This window comes from Saprolegnia parasitica (genome assembly GCF_000151545.1).
Source record: "Saprolegnia parasitica CBS 223.65 unplaced genomic scaffold supercont2.25, whole genome shotgun sequence".
NCBI lineage: Eukaryota > Oomycota > Saprolegniomycetes > Saprolegniales > Saprolegniaceae > Saprolegnia > Saprolegnia parasitica.
In genome coordinates, this window is record NW_012156419.1 from 225,296 (window position 1) to 239,445 (window position 14,150).

The 14,150-nt window shown below is 58.3% G+C and overlaps 6 protein-coding genes across 6 annotated transcripts in view; 3 read left to right on the forward strand and 3 right to left on the reverse strand.

The window, feature by feature from the left end:
- SPRG_20244 (hypothetical protein) overlaps nt 1–251 on the reverse strand; it is a gene marked incomplete at both ends in the record, with an annotated part of 812 nt that extends 561 nt beyond the window's left edge. Inside the window, one exon of the mRNA XM_012345840.1 lies at nt 39–251. Coding sequence (XP_012201230.1) covers nt 39–251 — 213 coding nt within the window. The remainder of the gene's footprint in view (nt 1–38) is intronic.
- A 1,019-nt stretch (nt 252–1,270) lies between these two features.
- Nucleotides 1,271–2,345, forward strand: SPRG_06768 (glutamine synthetase cytosolic isozyme 1-1; the record flags this gene model as incomplete). The annotated part of the gene is made up of 1 exon (XM_012345773.1): nt 1,271–2,345. One exon carries the CDS (start codon nt 1,271–1,273, stop codon nt 2,339–2,341), a length of 1,071 nt encoding a protein of 356 aa, XP_012201163.1. The 3' UTR covers nt 2,342–2,345.
- A 399-nt stretch (nt 2,346–2,744) lies between these two features.
- Nucleotides 2,745–3,428, reverse strand: SPRG_22190 (hypothetical protein; the record flags this gene model as incomplete). Its single annotated transcript, XM_012345890.1, has 1 exon — nt 2,745–3,428. One exon carries the CDS (start codon nt 3,426–3,428, stop codon nt 2,745–2,747), a length of 684 nt encoding a protein of 227 aa, XP_012201280.1.
- Nucleotides 3,429–4,070: 642 nt separating this feature from the next.
- SPRG_20245 (hypothetical protein) lies at nt 4,071–4,817 on the forward strand (the record flags this gene model as incomplete). Its single annotated transcript, XM_012345841.1, has 2 exons — nt 4,071–4,588; nt 4,646–4,817. 2 exons carry the CDS (start codon nt 4,071–4,073, stop codon nt 4,815–4,817), a joined length of 690 nt encoding a protein of 229 aa, XP_012201231.1.
- Nucleotides 4,818–5,331: 514 nt separating this feature from the next.
- SPRG_20246 (TKL protein kinase) lies at nt 5,332–6,521 on the reverse strand (the record flags this gene model as incomplete). The annotated part of the gene is made up of 2 exons (XM_012345842.1): nt 5,332–5,878; nt 5,929–6,521. The coding sequence occupies 2 exons, from the start codon at nt 6,519–6,521 to the stop codon at nt 5,332–5,334; spliced, it is 1,140 nt and encodes a 379-aa protein (XP_012201232.1).
- Nucleotides 6,522–7,600: 1,079 nt separating this feature from the next.
- On the forward strand, nt 7,601–9,520 carry SPRG_20247 (hypothetical protein; the record flags this gene model as incomplete). Its single annotated transcript, XM_012345843.1, has 5 exons — nt 7,601–7,767; nt 7,820–7,991; nt 8,043–8,528; nt 8,581–8,922; nt 8,972–9,520. 5 exons carry the CDS (start codon nt 7,601–7,603, stop codon nt 9,518–9,520), a joined length of 1,716 nt encoding a protein of 571 aa, XP_012201233.1.
- Nucleotides 9,521–14,150: the final 4,630 nt, after the last annotated feature.

Sequence of the window (14,150 nt, forward strand, 5' to 3'; positions counted from 1 at the left end):
AACGGGTCCTTGTAGATGGCGGCCGGCTTGAGCATGACCTCCGAGTCCGCACCCGGCGCTTGGTCCGTGCTCGAGCCGTCAAAGTTCCAGATCGGAAGGTCAGCGACCGACGTCGGCGCCTTGTCGAGCGTGCGCGTCTTGCAGCGGAGGTCCTGGCCCGAGCCGCCGATCCAGACGTACTCGGCTTGGATGTAGTTGCCCGTGTCGAGGCTCGCGTACGAGTCGTAGACGGCGCGGTCGAGCTTGCTCATGGTCGTGGTGGTGTCGAGGTGGCAGAAGCAGAAGTGAGCGAGGGGCGGGCTCGGCAATCCACGGGAAAGATCTCAGTCGGCCGCATGCCATTGGCTGAAATACATTCTCTAGTCGTGCATGGATTGGTGCAAAAGGTTTGAAACGCGTGGCGATTGGTGGGGAAAATTTCGAAGGGATTGCGTGCGTCCGATTGCGATTCAACGGTCAGTTGTGGGCTGGACGAAGATTCAAGGGATTTTACGCCTACCTCTTGGGTGTTTAAACAGTCGAGTTGGCCTGGGACCCCCACCGATTGCGCATGCCAAGCTGCCTGGATTGCCGGTCGTTCACCTTGTGGATACTCGTGGCGTCGGCGAGGGGCGGACCAGATCAAAGTGTGGGTTCTATGTCACTGGTCAATGACGAGAGCGTCTTCCATCTATGGACTTCCACCGTGACCCACGTAACGTCGGTTGCCAGGAGCCCATGGACGTCCTTGCTGTCCTTGCGGCGGTGGCAGTCCTCCCAGCTTATCGTCACGGGTGTGTTATATAGAGCCACTAGAGCGCTCGTCCGATGTGTCGATCGACTCGGGCGCGTCAGTGTCACCCATGACAGCGCAAAGCACCTGGTTGGCGGTACGCTCTTCCTCTTCCTCCGCGGGGAACCTTGAGGAGAGCGAGCGCATCTTGTTTGACGTGGCACTACGAAACATCCTAGAATCCTGATTAAAACATCTCACTGTGAAGCGAAAGTGCGCGATACAAATCGGACATGTCCGAATTCAAAGTGGATTTTCGGACGCCTGTCTGATTCGGCGCAAAGTTGAAGTTGCCGCAATCGCCGCAGCCAATCCACGTCGAGCAAGCCAATCTTTGACAGAGACCTGTTGACGCAACAGAGACCGCCGCAGCCACGGGAACGTTCTGTAGCGAGCAGCCAAGAGCGCGCGATCTTCGTACCTCGCGCTTCTGCTGCCGCCAACACCATCTCCTGCTTCACTCACTTCTGCTTCTGCCACCTCGACACCACCACGACCATGAGCAAGCTCGACCGCGCCGTCTACGACTCGTACGCGAGCCTCGACACGGGCAACTACATCCAAGCCGAGTACGTCTGGATCGGCGGCTCGGGCCAGGACCTCCGCTGCAAGACGCGCACGCTCGACAAGGCGCCGACGTCGGTCGCTGACCTTCCGATCTGGAACTTTGACGGCTCGAGCACGGACCAAGCGCCGGGTGCGGACTCGGAGGTCATGCTCAAGCCGGCCGCCATCTACAAGGACCCGTTCCGCCGCGGCAACCACATCCTCGTGCTCTGCGACTGCTACAAGCCCGACATGACGCCGATCCCGACCAACACGCGCTTCGACGCGGCGCGCGTCATGGAGGCGGCCAAGGCACACGTGCCGTGGTTTGGCATCGAGCAAGAGTACACGCTCTTTGAGAAGGACCAGGTGACACCGTACGGGTGGCCGAAAGGCGGCTTCCCGGGGCCGCAGGGTCCGTACTATTGCGGCGCCGGCGCGCACTCGGCCTTTGGCCGTCTCATCGCCGACGCGCACTACCGCGCGTGCCTTTACGCCGGCGTCCGCGTCTCTGGCATCAACGCCGAGGTCATGCCTGGCCAGTGGGAGTACCAAGTCGGGCCGTGCACGGGCATCGAGTCGGGCGACCAGCTCTGGATCTCGCGCTACATCATGCTGCGCGTGTGCGAGGACTTTGGTGTCATTGTGTCGTTTGACCCGAAGCCGATTCCGGGCGACTGGAACGGCGCCGGCTGCCACACCAACGTGTCGACCAAGGCGATGCGCGAAGACGGCGGCATGGCCAAGATCATCGAGGCGCTCGAGAAGCTCAAGCTCAAGCACAAGGTGCACATTGCGGTCTACGGCACGGGCAACGAGCGCCGGCTCACGGGCCGCCACGAGACCGCGTCGATCGACCAGTTCTCGTACGGCGTCGCCAACCGCGGCGCGTCGATCCGCATTCCGCGCCAGGCCGAAGCCGACGGCAAGGGCTACTTTGAGGACCGCCGCCCGGCCTCCAACATGGACCCGTACGTCGTCACGGGCCGCATCATCAAGACGATCACGCTCGACGAAGCCTAAGCGTGCTGAATGCAGTATAGTTATATGTTGGAACTCCGTCTCCGGGATCTGCCAAGCAGTATCCGTCCTGAGTAGAGATTGAAGAGCGCCATGTAAAGGGGCGGTGCGGTCTAGAGACCAGCGGCGTATGGGCAGTAGCGACAGCGAGCCAGCGCTTCGAGGTCTGCGCCGCCGTTTGTTGTTGCGCCGAGTGGAGCGAGAATCCGTCTGGTCGTTGGCGAAAGTATTTCCGCTCTCAAGACGGCGTTGTAGGGCTTGTGCAGCTCGGGTGTTGACGTCGCCGCTTCTGGTGTGCTGATGGCACTCTCCAGATGGCTCCTGCACGATCAAAGATGACAGCACTACTTGTTCTGAACGAACTGGTTGAAATAAATTATTGCTGGCGACCGTCTCGTACATGCCTTTAGACAATGGACGGCGGATGAGCGAATGTGTTGCCGCGTGGCGTCGCGGCAATTTCGGCCTTGGGCGTCGGCGTCGCAGGCGCCGTGACGTTGCTATGACGTGGCGTCTCCCAGAGCAAGCGAGTGCTCGGCGCGGGGCTCACATGGGCCGCGTGCCACTGGACGCTGCAGCTGCAAAGCAAGAGGAAGGCCGCGGTCGGGAGGTGCCAAATCTGAAGCACGAGGTCGTCATTGTCCCAGAGCGCTGCAGTCGTGATCACGAGCACGGTTCCGAGCATCGAGGTGGTCACGATGAAGCTCACGCGGTCGTCGCAGAACGCAAACATGCCGACAAAGATCAATGCGGTCGCGCCGCAGCAGCCAAGGGTAGCGACGTCGAGGGCCGTCGCGTTGGCGTAGTAGAGAAAGAGACAGAGGCCGAGGATACCGCCGAGGCAGATAACGACACGGAGGCCTGCGTAGGCCCAGTCGGCGAGGACGTGCCGCGACTTGGCGATCACGAGGTACACGGTGAGAGCGAGGACCGTGACGACGGCCGCGACTTGGTTGAGCGTCAGAATGAAAAAGTACTCGAGGAGGAGGAGCGCCAGCCCAATGTGATGGATGCAGCGGTGGCCATACAGCGCGGTGGCACCGCCAATGACGAGGGCAATGATGAGGAGCGACTCGGGCAGGACGGCCATGGCTTGTCGGAATCTCCAATGCGCAAGTGGTGGTGCGCCGCTCTTCGAAGCGCAGTGCACCATCTGGTGCGAGCCGATGTCATTGAGCCGGCGGTTCCATTTCGACGGCCGTCCTTGATTGGCCGAGCCAGTTCGCAGCTCGCATCATCTTTAACGAAACAAATCTGGCTTGATGGGACGACTGACCCAGTTGAGGACAAGTGAGTTGAGGACCTCTCGGTCGCCGCCTTCTGCCGCCCATCCGGCGTGCGGTACAGCGACGGGGGCGCCGGCTTGCCATGCGGACCTATTATTCATCTCTACTCTTGTTGCCTTACCAAGTTGTCGAGTCAAGCGTCCATGTTGGAGCGATCTGCACGCTTTGTGATGAGTCCAAGCGTGGCGAGCAATCTCAAGCTCACATTTTTGCATGGTAGAGCCATTCATGCCGCCTATCGATCCTCACCGGAGCATGCGTTGTTCGGATCGGCTTAAGTGTGTGCGCCCGTTCCGACAGGAAGAAATGCCAGGGTACGATGACGTGGCAGCGCCACGTGCACGGCAGCTAAAACGAGCCACTCGCATCAGCTCCATAGCGATCCTCTGGACGACGTTGCAGTTGGACACGAATGGATTCCGTGTTGCTATATTTAACTCGCCAATATGCAGCGCTTCAAGGGCGACAGCCTCCCGACCTACTACGCCGCGACGCCCAAGAAGAGCCTTGTCATCGCCGACATCCAGAGCCATTGCAGCCCCACGACGCCAACGACGTACTGCGCTGCACCAGACGTACCCCAGTACGAGACACCGCCGCGTACCAAGCAAGACGACGACGACGACAGGCGCGTCAGACCAACGAGCTCCAACAACCGAAACCATGTCGTCGTCAAGCGGCGCGTCGTGCGACCATCGCTCTCGGCGCAGCTGGCGTCCATCGGGCAGCAGGCGCAGACGCTCGTCGAGTCGCTGCGACCACCAACTGTCGGTGGTGGCGCCGACCTCATTATGGTGCCCACATCGAGCATGAAGGTCGGTCGCCTCGAGTGCAAGTTTCCGTCGCCCGCACGCTTCGACGAGACCGCGTGTCGATACCAGTTTCTTGTCGCGTCCCGGGACATTGCCATGATCATGTACTACCGCGACATGACGCAGGCCACTTTTGACGCGCGCGCGACCAGGTACTTGCTTGCTCAACACCATGCATTCGTGTTAGAGTCGAACGCATGCATGTGTAGCTTCAAGTTCAAGATTGGCCACGCCCTCGACGAGTTCGGCGCCGACTACGACCATCGCAACCGCCAGCATTTCATCACGATCGGTTTTGCGTCCGTTTCCGATTTTGAGCGCGTCCGCGCGTACTTGCGTCTACGACTGCCACGTCATCGTCGCCCGACCGGCGCTGGATAGTCGGCTTGAACACAACACGATCTTGCCAACCCTCGTTGCTGAACGATGTCGTCTTGGAAACCGCAGTGGATACCGTGTTGGATCGCCAACATCGTCTTGGTCGTCGTCGACGATCTCTGCTTTTTGTGGTCGGGAAGAAATACGCACTGGGTCGAGGCATCGCTGATTGAACGGACATTTCTCTTCTCGCAACGTGACGTACATTGTTCTTGGAGATGCAAGGAGGCCGATCGACGATCTAAGATCTTAGAAAGGTCGGCGAGCGTTACCCATCTGATCCAGAAGGTAATGGTTGATCGCACTGAGGACTGGGATCGGGGGCGTTACTTGCACTGGCGACGAGCGGGCGCGGTCATCGACGCACGTCGCGTCAGCTACTCTGCGGCATCCGCGGGCGTTTCCATGGCGCGAGCAGCAACATAACAATGTGTGAGCTCCATGCGTGAGGTTGCAATTAGATAGGATTAGGTTAGGACGACGACGACGAGAACGAACAAGTAGTAGTTGGAGGAGTCTAGAGCGAGAGGCCGTCGAGGCGAGAGGCAACCACCGCCATGGTCGGTCGTCGCGCGGGCGGGTACTGCAGACAGTCGTGGAGGATGTCGGCGACAGGGCTCGTAGCTGGCACCACCGGTTTCAGCGTCCCCGTCAAAATCTTCATCATGAGCTCGTGGTAGTGGGCACTCGCAGCGCCAAATGGCGAGGCTTGAAGCTCGAGCGCCAACAGCACGAGCCCAAACGAGTACACGTCGGTCTTCTCGCTCACGTCGCGGCCTTGGAGGAGCTCGGGCGCGCTCCACTCGCTCGTGGTCGGCGGGTGGTGGTTGACGAACGAGCTCGTGGCCCCGTGGCCCATGCCGAGGAGCTTGACCGCGCCCGTCTTGGTCGTGATGAGGATCGTGTCGGGCTTAAGGTTGCGGTGCGTGATCTGCATGCTATGGAGGTACACGAGGGCGGCCGCGATCTGCCGCGCCCACGGCAGCTTGTGCTCGTGCCAGCTCAGCGGGCCGGACGCCAGCGTCTCGAGAAGCGACGTGCCGTGCACAAACTCCGAGACGCAGCTCAGGCCAGCGTACGGCGTGATGCAAAACCAAGAAAGGTTGCAATAAACGGGTGCTCGACCTTGGCGCCGATGTGGACTTCGGCCATGAGCAGTCGGCGCGACCGCGACAGCTTGTGCGACGACGCATTGCGGTCGAGGCGCTTGATAAAGACCTCTTGGCCGTCCAGGAAGGCATACTCGCAGACCATGGTCACCGCTGGAATCGCGCGCGTGTCGGTGATCGCGGTCGGATCGATCCACCACTCGTGCTGGAGCGGCGCGAGCTCGTCGTACTCGTACGAGTTGAACGTGATGAAGCGGTCGGGCGACGTGTCGCGGTGGAACACTTCGTCGACCGAGTGCGCGTACTTTTTGAGGTTGCCATACATGCGCCGGACGGTCGACGACCGCAGCTGACGCGACGTGACCGACGCGACGCGGTCCGTCTTCTTCTTGGCGGCCGTCGGCGACGCAACCATATCGTCGCTGTCTTCGTCATTGCTGGGCTCGGGCGCGGGCTCACCCGACGACGACATGTCGACCTTGTACTCGCTCGAGTGGATCTTCTTGGCAGCCTTTGGCGGCGCCGGCACGGGCACGGACCGCAGAGCGATCGTCGACGGCGGCAGCTGGACCGCGTCGTTGGAGCAGCAGGCGCCCATGTGATAGCGATAGCGATGTTCAGAGAATGAGGTTCAAAGACGCCCGGCGTGGGCGACGCCTACTGTACGTAACCAGCGCGTAATGCTGCCACTTGGGTGGATTTAGCCACTGCGTGGCAGGTACCTGCAATTGTCTATGGGATGCATAAATACGCTAAACGCACGCCGCGCCACTTTGCACTTGCAACAATGGCATCCTGCGTGGAGATGCGCGCAGTGGGGTCTGTCCCACGCTTGGTGTCGAAATGGTGGTGGGCACCATATCCAGCGGACTGCCAAAAGAGTGTATTGGTGGCACCCGCGGCCTCTCGTTCCGCTGCTGCGGGCCAAGGGTCAGCGCGCCAAAGAGGCTTTCACTCGATGTCGCACACCCTGTCGAGGCGAAATTTTGGCCCGAGCGTACTGTGTACTCGTACGCGGCGTGATGTACTGGCGCTGCCCGCGGCCACGTTGAGCTCGTGAAGGATGTTGATGGCATCTGGGTTCGAACGCACGAGGTTCATGTCGCGATGGCCATGGTTGGCCGTCAAAAGTTGAATCGGACATGGCTTCCACTCTTCCGCTTTGGCGACATGCTCTGCCCATGCCACTCTGTGGCGCGAGTAGGGACACCGTCTTCGGCGCCGGCAGCACGCTCTCGTCGTTGAAGATCGCAAGTCGTATGTGGCTCGTGGCGCGGGATTGCATGGAACCGACGACGACTGCCGAGCGCGCAGAGGAAGATATGATATCTGCATCAAGTAGCATCATGATGGCATGTATGGTACCGGTACACACAAGTGTAGCCTAGAGATCGTCGATCGGCTTGCAGCGGTGGATCGCGGGTTTTTCTATGCAAACAACGTGGTCTCGATTGTTTTTCTACATTTTCTCGATGATTTGACGCAAGAAGGGAAGGATTAGTCGATCGCGGTGCGACTGAATCCTTGTTGGTTGTTTTATTTGCGGGCAAGCGGTGAAGTTTTATTATTTATCCTTTTTATCATGATATTTTTAGGAAACTTTAAACATTGACATTAAAATGGACCTCGAGCCCGAACAAGTACGGTCTAGTCGAAGGCCAGTTTGGGAGCAGCAGCATGAGCAGCGCCATGGCGGCCGCATACGGCTCGTGCGCCGACGACATGAAGACGCCGACGAAGGTGCTCAACATCATCTCGCTCATCTTGTCCGCGGGCGCCTTTACGTACAAGCTCCAGCGCGCACAGAGCCGGCGGTTCCCGGCGAACCTCGCGATGCTCACATGGTAAATGATGAGACCCATGGCATGATGGCCTCACGCCTCGTCGTACTGCCAGCGGCTACTCGGTGCTCCTCGCCGCGACCATGGTGCTCGATAGCATCCGCGACCAGTCGACGCCCACGTCGCACGGTAGCGTCGCGACCTGCCGAGTCCTCGGCCTCGCCTACCAGTTTTTCGCGTCGCTTGTCGTGTGGAATTGGATCCTAACCATTGTCGTCTTGTACATGGTAGTAGTACGCATGTGCTTTCAGATCGATGCGAATGGCGTGCTGCTGTAGGTGCTCGGGCGCCAGCTGCCGTACTCGGTCGTGGGCTCGTACGACTCGATGTACTACTGCCTCTTGAGCTGCGTGCCCTCGATCCTGCTCGCGCTGGGGCTCTCGCGCAACGCGTTTGGCTTCAACGCCGAGACCAAGACGTGCTGGATCGCCCGCCCGCGCCATGCGTTCATGCTCTTTTACGCCCAGCTGCTCTTTGGCCTCGTCGTCTTCCTCGCCATGGTCCCGTCGCTTGTCCGCCGCCTTCGATCGCACCCAGAGCTCTACGCGCCGTTCGCCAACTGCGTTTACACGGCACTCACGGCCACGGTTCTGCTCTTGTACGGCGTCAACCTCGTCTTGATGGACAACAACCCCACGAATGCATACGTGCATGCGACCATGGCCACGTACTGTGGCCTCCACGGCATCGATCTCTCCCTCTTTGGGGCCGTCTCGGCGCTTCTGCACCTTTGGCCGTCGTACTCGGACCTTGCGCCGGGCTCGGTACGTATCATTTTTCATGTGTTCGTGCCATTATGGACACATGTACTACTAGGACGAGAAGCCGTGGCCCCATGACGAACCGGAGACCGTCGACGAAAGCCAGCGCCCGCAGATGGCGCGGACGCCGTCGCACCACTCCCTGCCCGAGTCGCGCCACTCGCTCGCGTCGTCGCAGCCGTCGTCGGCGGCCAAGTCGAAGGCGTCGTCGCGCCCGGGGTCGCACGCGATTCTGCGGTCGTACGTCATGCCAGCCGTCTCGCCGGTCGCGGCGCTAGACACGCGGCCGCACAACCACCCGGACCTCTGCCAGTCGGCGTTCGACTCTGCGTGTGGCACCGCGGTCTCGGTCCCGCCGGACTTTCAGGTCCGCTTGGTGCAGCAGGAAGCCACCGTGGTACGATGCTTCCTCGCGTTTTCGCCTCAGCCTACCGATGCTCATCTAGGCGTACACGAATTTGATGCTCGGGTACGTCCGCGACCAGCTCATGGCCGAAGGCTTCGACATGAGTTCGCGCGAAATGAGCACGTTTCTCTCGACGTTGACGCGGTCGGTGCTCGCGTCGAGCCGCTCGATGGCGAGCACGAACCCCAACACGCTCGACGTGCGTCTCGTGCAGGCCATGGAGCGCTACCGGCGCGAGCAGCAAAACTCCACCGAGCTCTCATTGACGTCGACGTCGACGTCGCAGTACAATACCGCGTCGAGCTCCAAGAAGAGCGTGCACTTTAAGGACTTGGATCTGGACGCGCGGCTCGCGATGGCGCGCGAGCGATATGCGCGCGAACAGACGTTCATCATGGGCAACACGGAGCTCTCGACGTCGTCGGTCGAGTCGAGTCCGCGCTCGAGCATCGGCAATGATCTCGACGCGCGCTTGGCCGCTGCCCGCATGCGCTACCTCAACGATGATGACGATAATGACGATGACGACGATTTGGACAGCCTCTACGAAGGCGACTCGGACGACGAGCACAGCGCCGCCACGTCCTAGTTGATGAGGTGCGCCTTGTGCAGCGGCTGAACGTAATTAAGAAGACAATATACAAGCACATTTTGTCGACAAGGTTATATTCACGTGTTGGGCTCTCAGACCCGTCCCGACAACCATCCTTGCGCTTACGACAGACAAATCAGGTATCGATACCTGCTATCGGTTGTTGTTGTTGAAGTGGGTCGTGTATTACAACGAAGAGAGTCCGACAATTTTATTTAGCATAGTTTTATCTATTGTGTACACTCGGTTGAGGAACTTGATTTAGGCCGGCGGTTCAGTAGTATTAATCAACATAGGTAGGTATCAATGTATCAATTTGGCCACTTTGAGACAAAAACAGCCGCCAACAATTCCACAAAGAAATCCAGTTGCCGGCGACAAACACCGGCACTTGTAATAACACGTGGTCGTATTTTATATGATTTGTTGCTCTTGCTGTTGGTTGTCGACTCTGCTCCTTCGAATGGCACTCTGCGATTTGTGGCATCGAAATGACGATGGTCGGTTCCTTTGCTTCGGTCGTCCCCATGGACGCCGTGCTCTTTGACACTTTACCACTTTACGAGAGGAAAAATGTGTTTCGAGGCGTCTATAACTATAGCACGACTATTGCTCTCCGCCGCTTCACCAAACACTCTGTCGACGCCAAGCGGGACGTGTTTGTCAAGCACATATCACTTCTCTCTCGTCTCCAGCACCACAACATTGTGTCCTTTGTCGGATGCTGCGTAGACGCTCACGACAACCTGTACGTTTTATCCATGGCAATAATATTGTCTTATGTCGCTCTAGGTATATCGCGATGAAATGGATGGATGGCGGGTCGCTACGCTCCATGCTTACTAGCCCATCGATCCATTGGACATGGGCAACCCACGGACTCGCCGCAGCACACTCGGTCTGTGTCGCGATGGAGTACCTTCGGTCCATCGGTTCCCACGACGGTGTCTCGCCCCACACCCTGACGACCGCCACTGTCTTCTTCCCGTACCCTCCATTGTGAAAATGACAGGCTCGAGTCATCCGAAATTGTCATCTAGGCGCGATGCGAATGGTGTCTGCAAGGTCGGTGATATTGGACTCGCCGCCTTGGCGTCCGAGGAAACCTTGCCACTGTGCACGATCCCGACGTGGCTGGCCCCCGAGGTCTTGCGGGGCGACTGCGTGCAGAGCGAGGCGGCCGATGTCTACAGCTTTGGCATGTGTACGTACAACTCCCCTCGCGTCAACAACCGTGTTTCAGTAGCGTGTCCTAGTGCTCTACGAAATGGTTGTGCAGAAAATACCGTTTGTCGATACCCGGAGTCGCGTGCAGCTGCTGCATAGCATTGTTTACGACGGCGCGCGACCGACGCTCCCGAAGACCGCGCCACAAAACGTGCGGGAGATCTACCACGCATGCGTTGCCGCTCAACCAGCTCTTCGCCCGACCTTCAAGCATCTTGTGGACACATTTTCCTGCAGACATGAAAACGCCACGGCGTAACTAGCTCGCCGTGAACGCTAGCAAGGCTCTCAACTCACGAGTAATGTTCCTAGACTTGTTATCAGATCTTGCTTTCTAGACTAGAAGAAGTCGGTTATCGGCGGTGTTTTGGGCAATGGATTCTGGACCTGCCAAGCGTCGCTGGTGAACTTCAGAAGACCTAGAGCTAGCTGCCCACGGAGACGTGGGCGATCGATCCTTGAGACGTCCCGCATCGGCATTGGATTGGCTAGAATTCCACCAATCCGATCTCGCATCTGGATATGACCTGTGGAAGGGACTTAAAAGAGCCACACATCAAGCTGCCACACTAGCTGCCACCCATGCGATGACGACATTAACAGCATTCTGCATGCGGTCCCTCGCTGCGTCTGCACGCCGGCGCTGACCGCCTGTTACGAATTTGCGCAACCCGAGTGGCCGCTGCTGTATCTCGACGACACAGAAGTATCGCCAGAGGTGCTGGCACTATAATAGTCGCGGCAACGCTGCCGCTGCGTCCGAGCCTCGAGATCCTGGGCGCGAGTCGACAGCTGGCCTCGCTGGTCAAGGTCGCCCCGATCTTGGCTGAGCTCGGCGGCCTTACGCTCGAGCTCCACAGCGCGACCATGATGCGCGGCCAAGGTAAAGCGATCAGCGACCTCCTCCTGCAGCGCTGCCCGCTTCTGCAAAACGTGATTATCAACGTCGCGTCCTTGCATGCCACGACTGACGTGGAGCTCAACGATCTGTTGGCTGTAATTGCCCACTCGCACCTTGGCTTGGTGCGTGTCAATTTGCTGGTTGCACGCAACATTACGCCGCAATTTGGGCAGCTTCTAAACGCGTGGCTCTGGGAGGCGCCATGCACCTTTCTCTCCTTGACCAACGTGACGCACTGGGACCACTCCACGGTGCTGGCCTTCTGCGACGCGCTGCAAGCCAACACATCGCTGCATGGTCTCTGGATTAACGATGTCGTTGGCCTCGGTGGTTTCTACGGCTGGCGTCTCGCGGCATCCTACGAGAGCTTGACGTGGAGTGCCAAAGGTGACGTCGACGACGGGACGATGCAGGACATCGCAACGGCCCTTGGGCACAAAAAACTCGGACGCCTCGCCGGCCACGTCTTTAGCCAGTTGACGCTTTATGCTGCCGTGGCGCCAATGTTGGCGCAACTGAAGTTCCTCACCGACTGTTGGTTGGGGAACCAGAAGATGGACTCACTACTGATCGATGGTTTGGCCTCCGTCCCGGCGCTAACGATTTTCGAGCTTGAAGGGGCGAGTTTCTTCGATCGCAGTACCATGGTCAAATTAATCGCCGCACTTGAAGTCCAAACGAAAACGCCAGTCATTGGCCAAATGCCCAAATCATGTGGCTCTGACACTGGCTCTATAGCCTACGACATTTGATATATTGTCTCATTCCATAGTATGATTTGCTACAACATGAATGATTAGCACTCATCCTTTCGCTACAATCCAATATTCTTCCAATAAATTATCTCAAATCTATAGATCTATTCCTACAGGAGATATCAATCTATCAGCCGGCCAAGTACGGCGATTAATTTGACCACCACTGTACGTACATCTGACGGAGACGCCAGCGACGACGTGTGTGTATCTCGAGAGGCTTTTCATCTCGGAGCAGCCACTGACTCGCGATGGGGTCACGGCCGTCCTTGTTGATGCGCTACGATTGCCGCAGCTGACGCGGCAGAACTTGTTGATGCGTCTCTCGGAGCGTTGAACACTACCGGTACCCAACTTAGCCTTGATTGATTGATAATTTGAAGGGTCGTCAAGCAATTGAACGCTTTTAGAAGTTCCTCACAGACGTTTTAGGTCGTCGTGACAGCTACGACGAAACGTCCACAATCAAATTTGACACGCATGGACCAACCCAACACCTCGAACGCACCTCTCCACAATCAAGTCGCGACGCCCTGCGTGGCAAACCAGCTCGCCACCAGGCCGCACCTACGCCTTTCGTATGACTCTCTCTCGCGTGCTTATCCCAATACTACCTTGTCGTTTGGATTGCTCGAAGACGGCACGTACGACGGTCTGCCTGTGACCTTCTTCAAGAGCTTCGCCAAGCCGTTCGGTTCGATGGACCGATTGTTCGAAGAGATGAATGCGCTGTATCTCATGCGCCACCCAAACGTTCTGCTCTTTCTGGGCGCGTGCACGGACGAGAAGGACAATCTGTACCTCGTATTCGAACGTCCTAGCACTGAAAAGCTCGACCAACTCTTGTCGAATCGCCGCGTGCACCTGTCATGGCGGGCGCACTTGCTGCCGATCGCCATCGATGTCTGCCGCGCCATGCTGTACCTCAACGCACAGAAGCGGCCCCACGGCAACCTCACGTCCGCGTCAATCGTTTTATCGTACGAGGCCACGTCTTCTATTTCTCTTTTAATGTATCAACGAGACTTTTAGGAACCAGCACTACGACGCGGCCAAGGTCATGGACACGCGGTACATTGCACTGGCGGTCGACGAAGTGTACGCAGGCCTTCCACGCATTCGGCGCCAGAGTACCTGCGCGGTGATGTCAGTAGCAGCGAAGCCTGTGACGTCTATAGCTTTGGCATGGGTACGTGTTTCTCATTCATTCAAAAAGGCGCTTGGACGGCTCATGATTCTTTAAACTGTTTAGTGCTCTGGGAACTCTGCACGCGCCGCGAGCCGTACGCCGAGGTTCGCGAGTCAATGAGCACGTTTGCGACGATGGATGCGATTGCCAACGGCCGCTTGTTTCCCGGGCCGCTGCCGTGGAACGTGCCGGCGCCATTGGCGCAGCTCGTAGAAGCGTGCCTGGCCGCAGACGCGTCGAGTCGCCCGGCCTTTCGCGAGGTTCTCACGACGCTCGAGACGACCGTGCGTACCGCGGTTGCGGGCATGTGAGCACGCATCCAAGGAAGCCATGCGCAGGATCGCAGGATCGTTCGCGCCCATCCTATGGCACGCGATCGGATGCATACTAGTGATAGATAGGTACTACATGCGTGTGTTATAGACTTGCATACTGCCGATACTACTTTGTCTGGATACATATGAACGCGACCGTATCTGGATAGTGTACTAGTACGTGTTCTTGTTGCCACAAATGACGTATCCATCCATCACTTCAACTATCCGCCCGCCAATC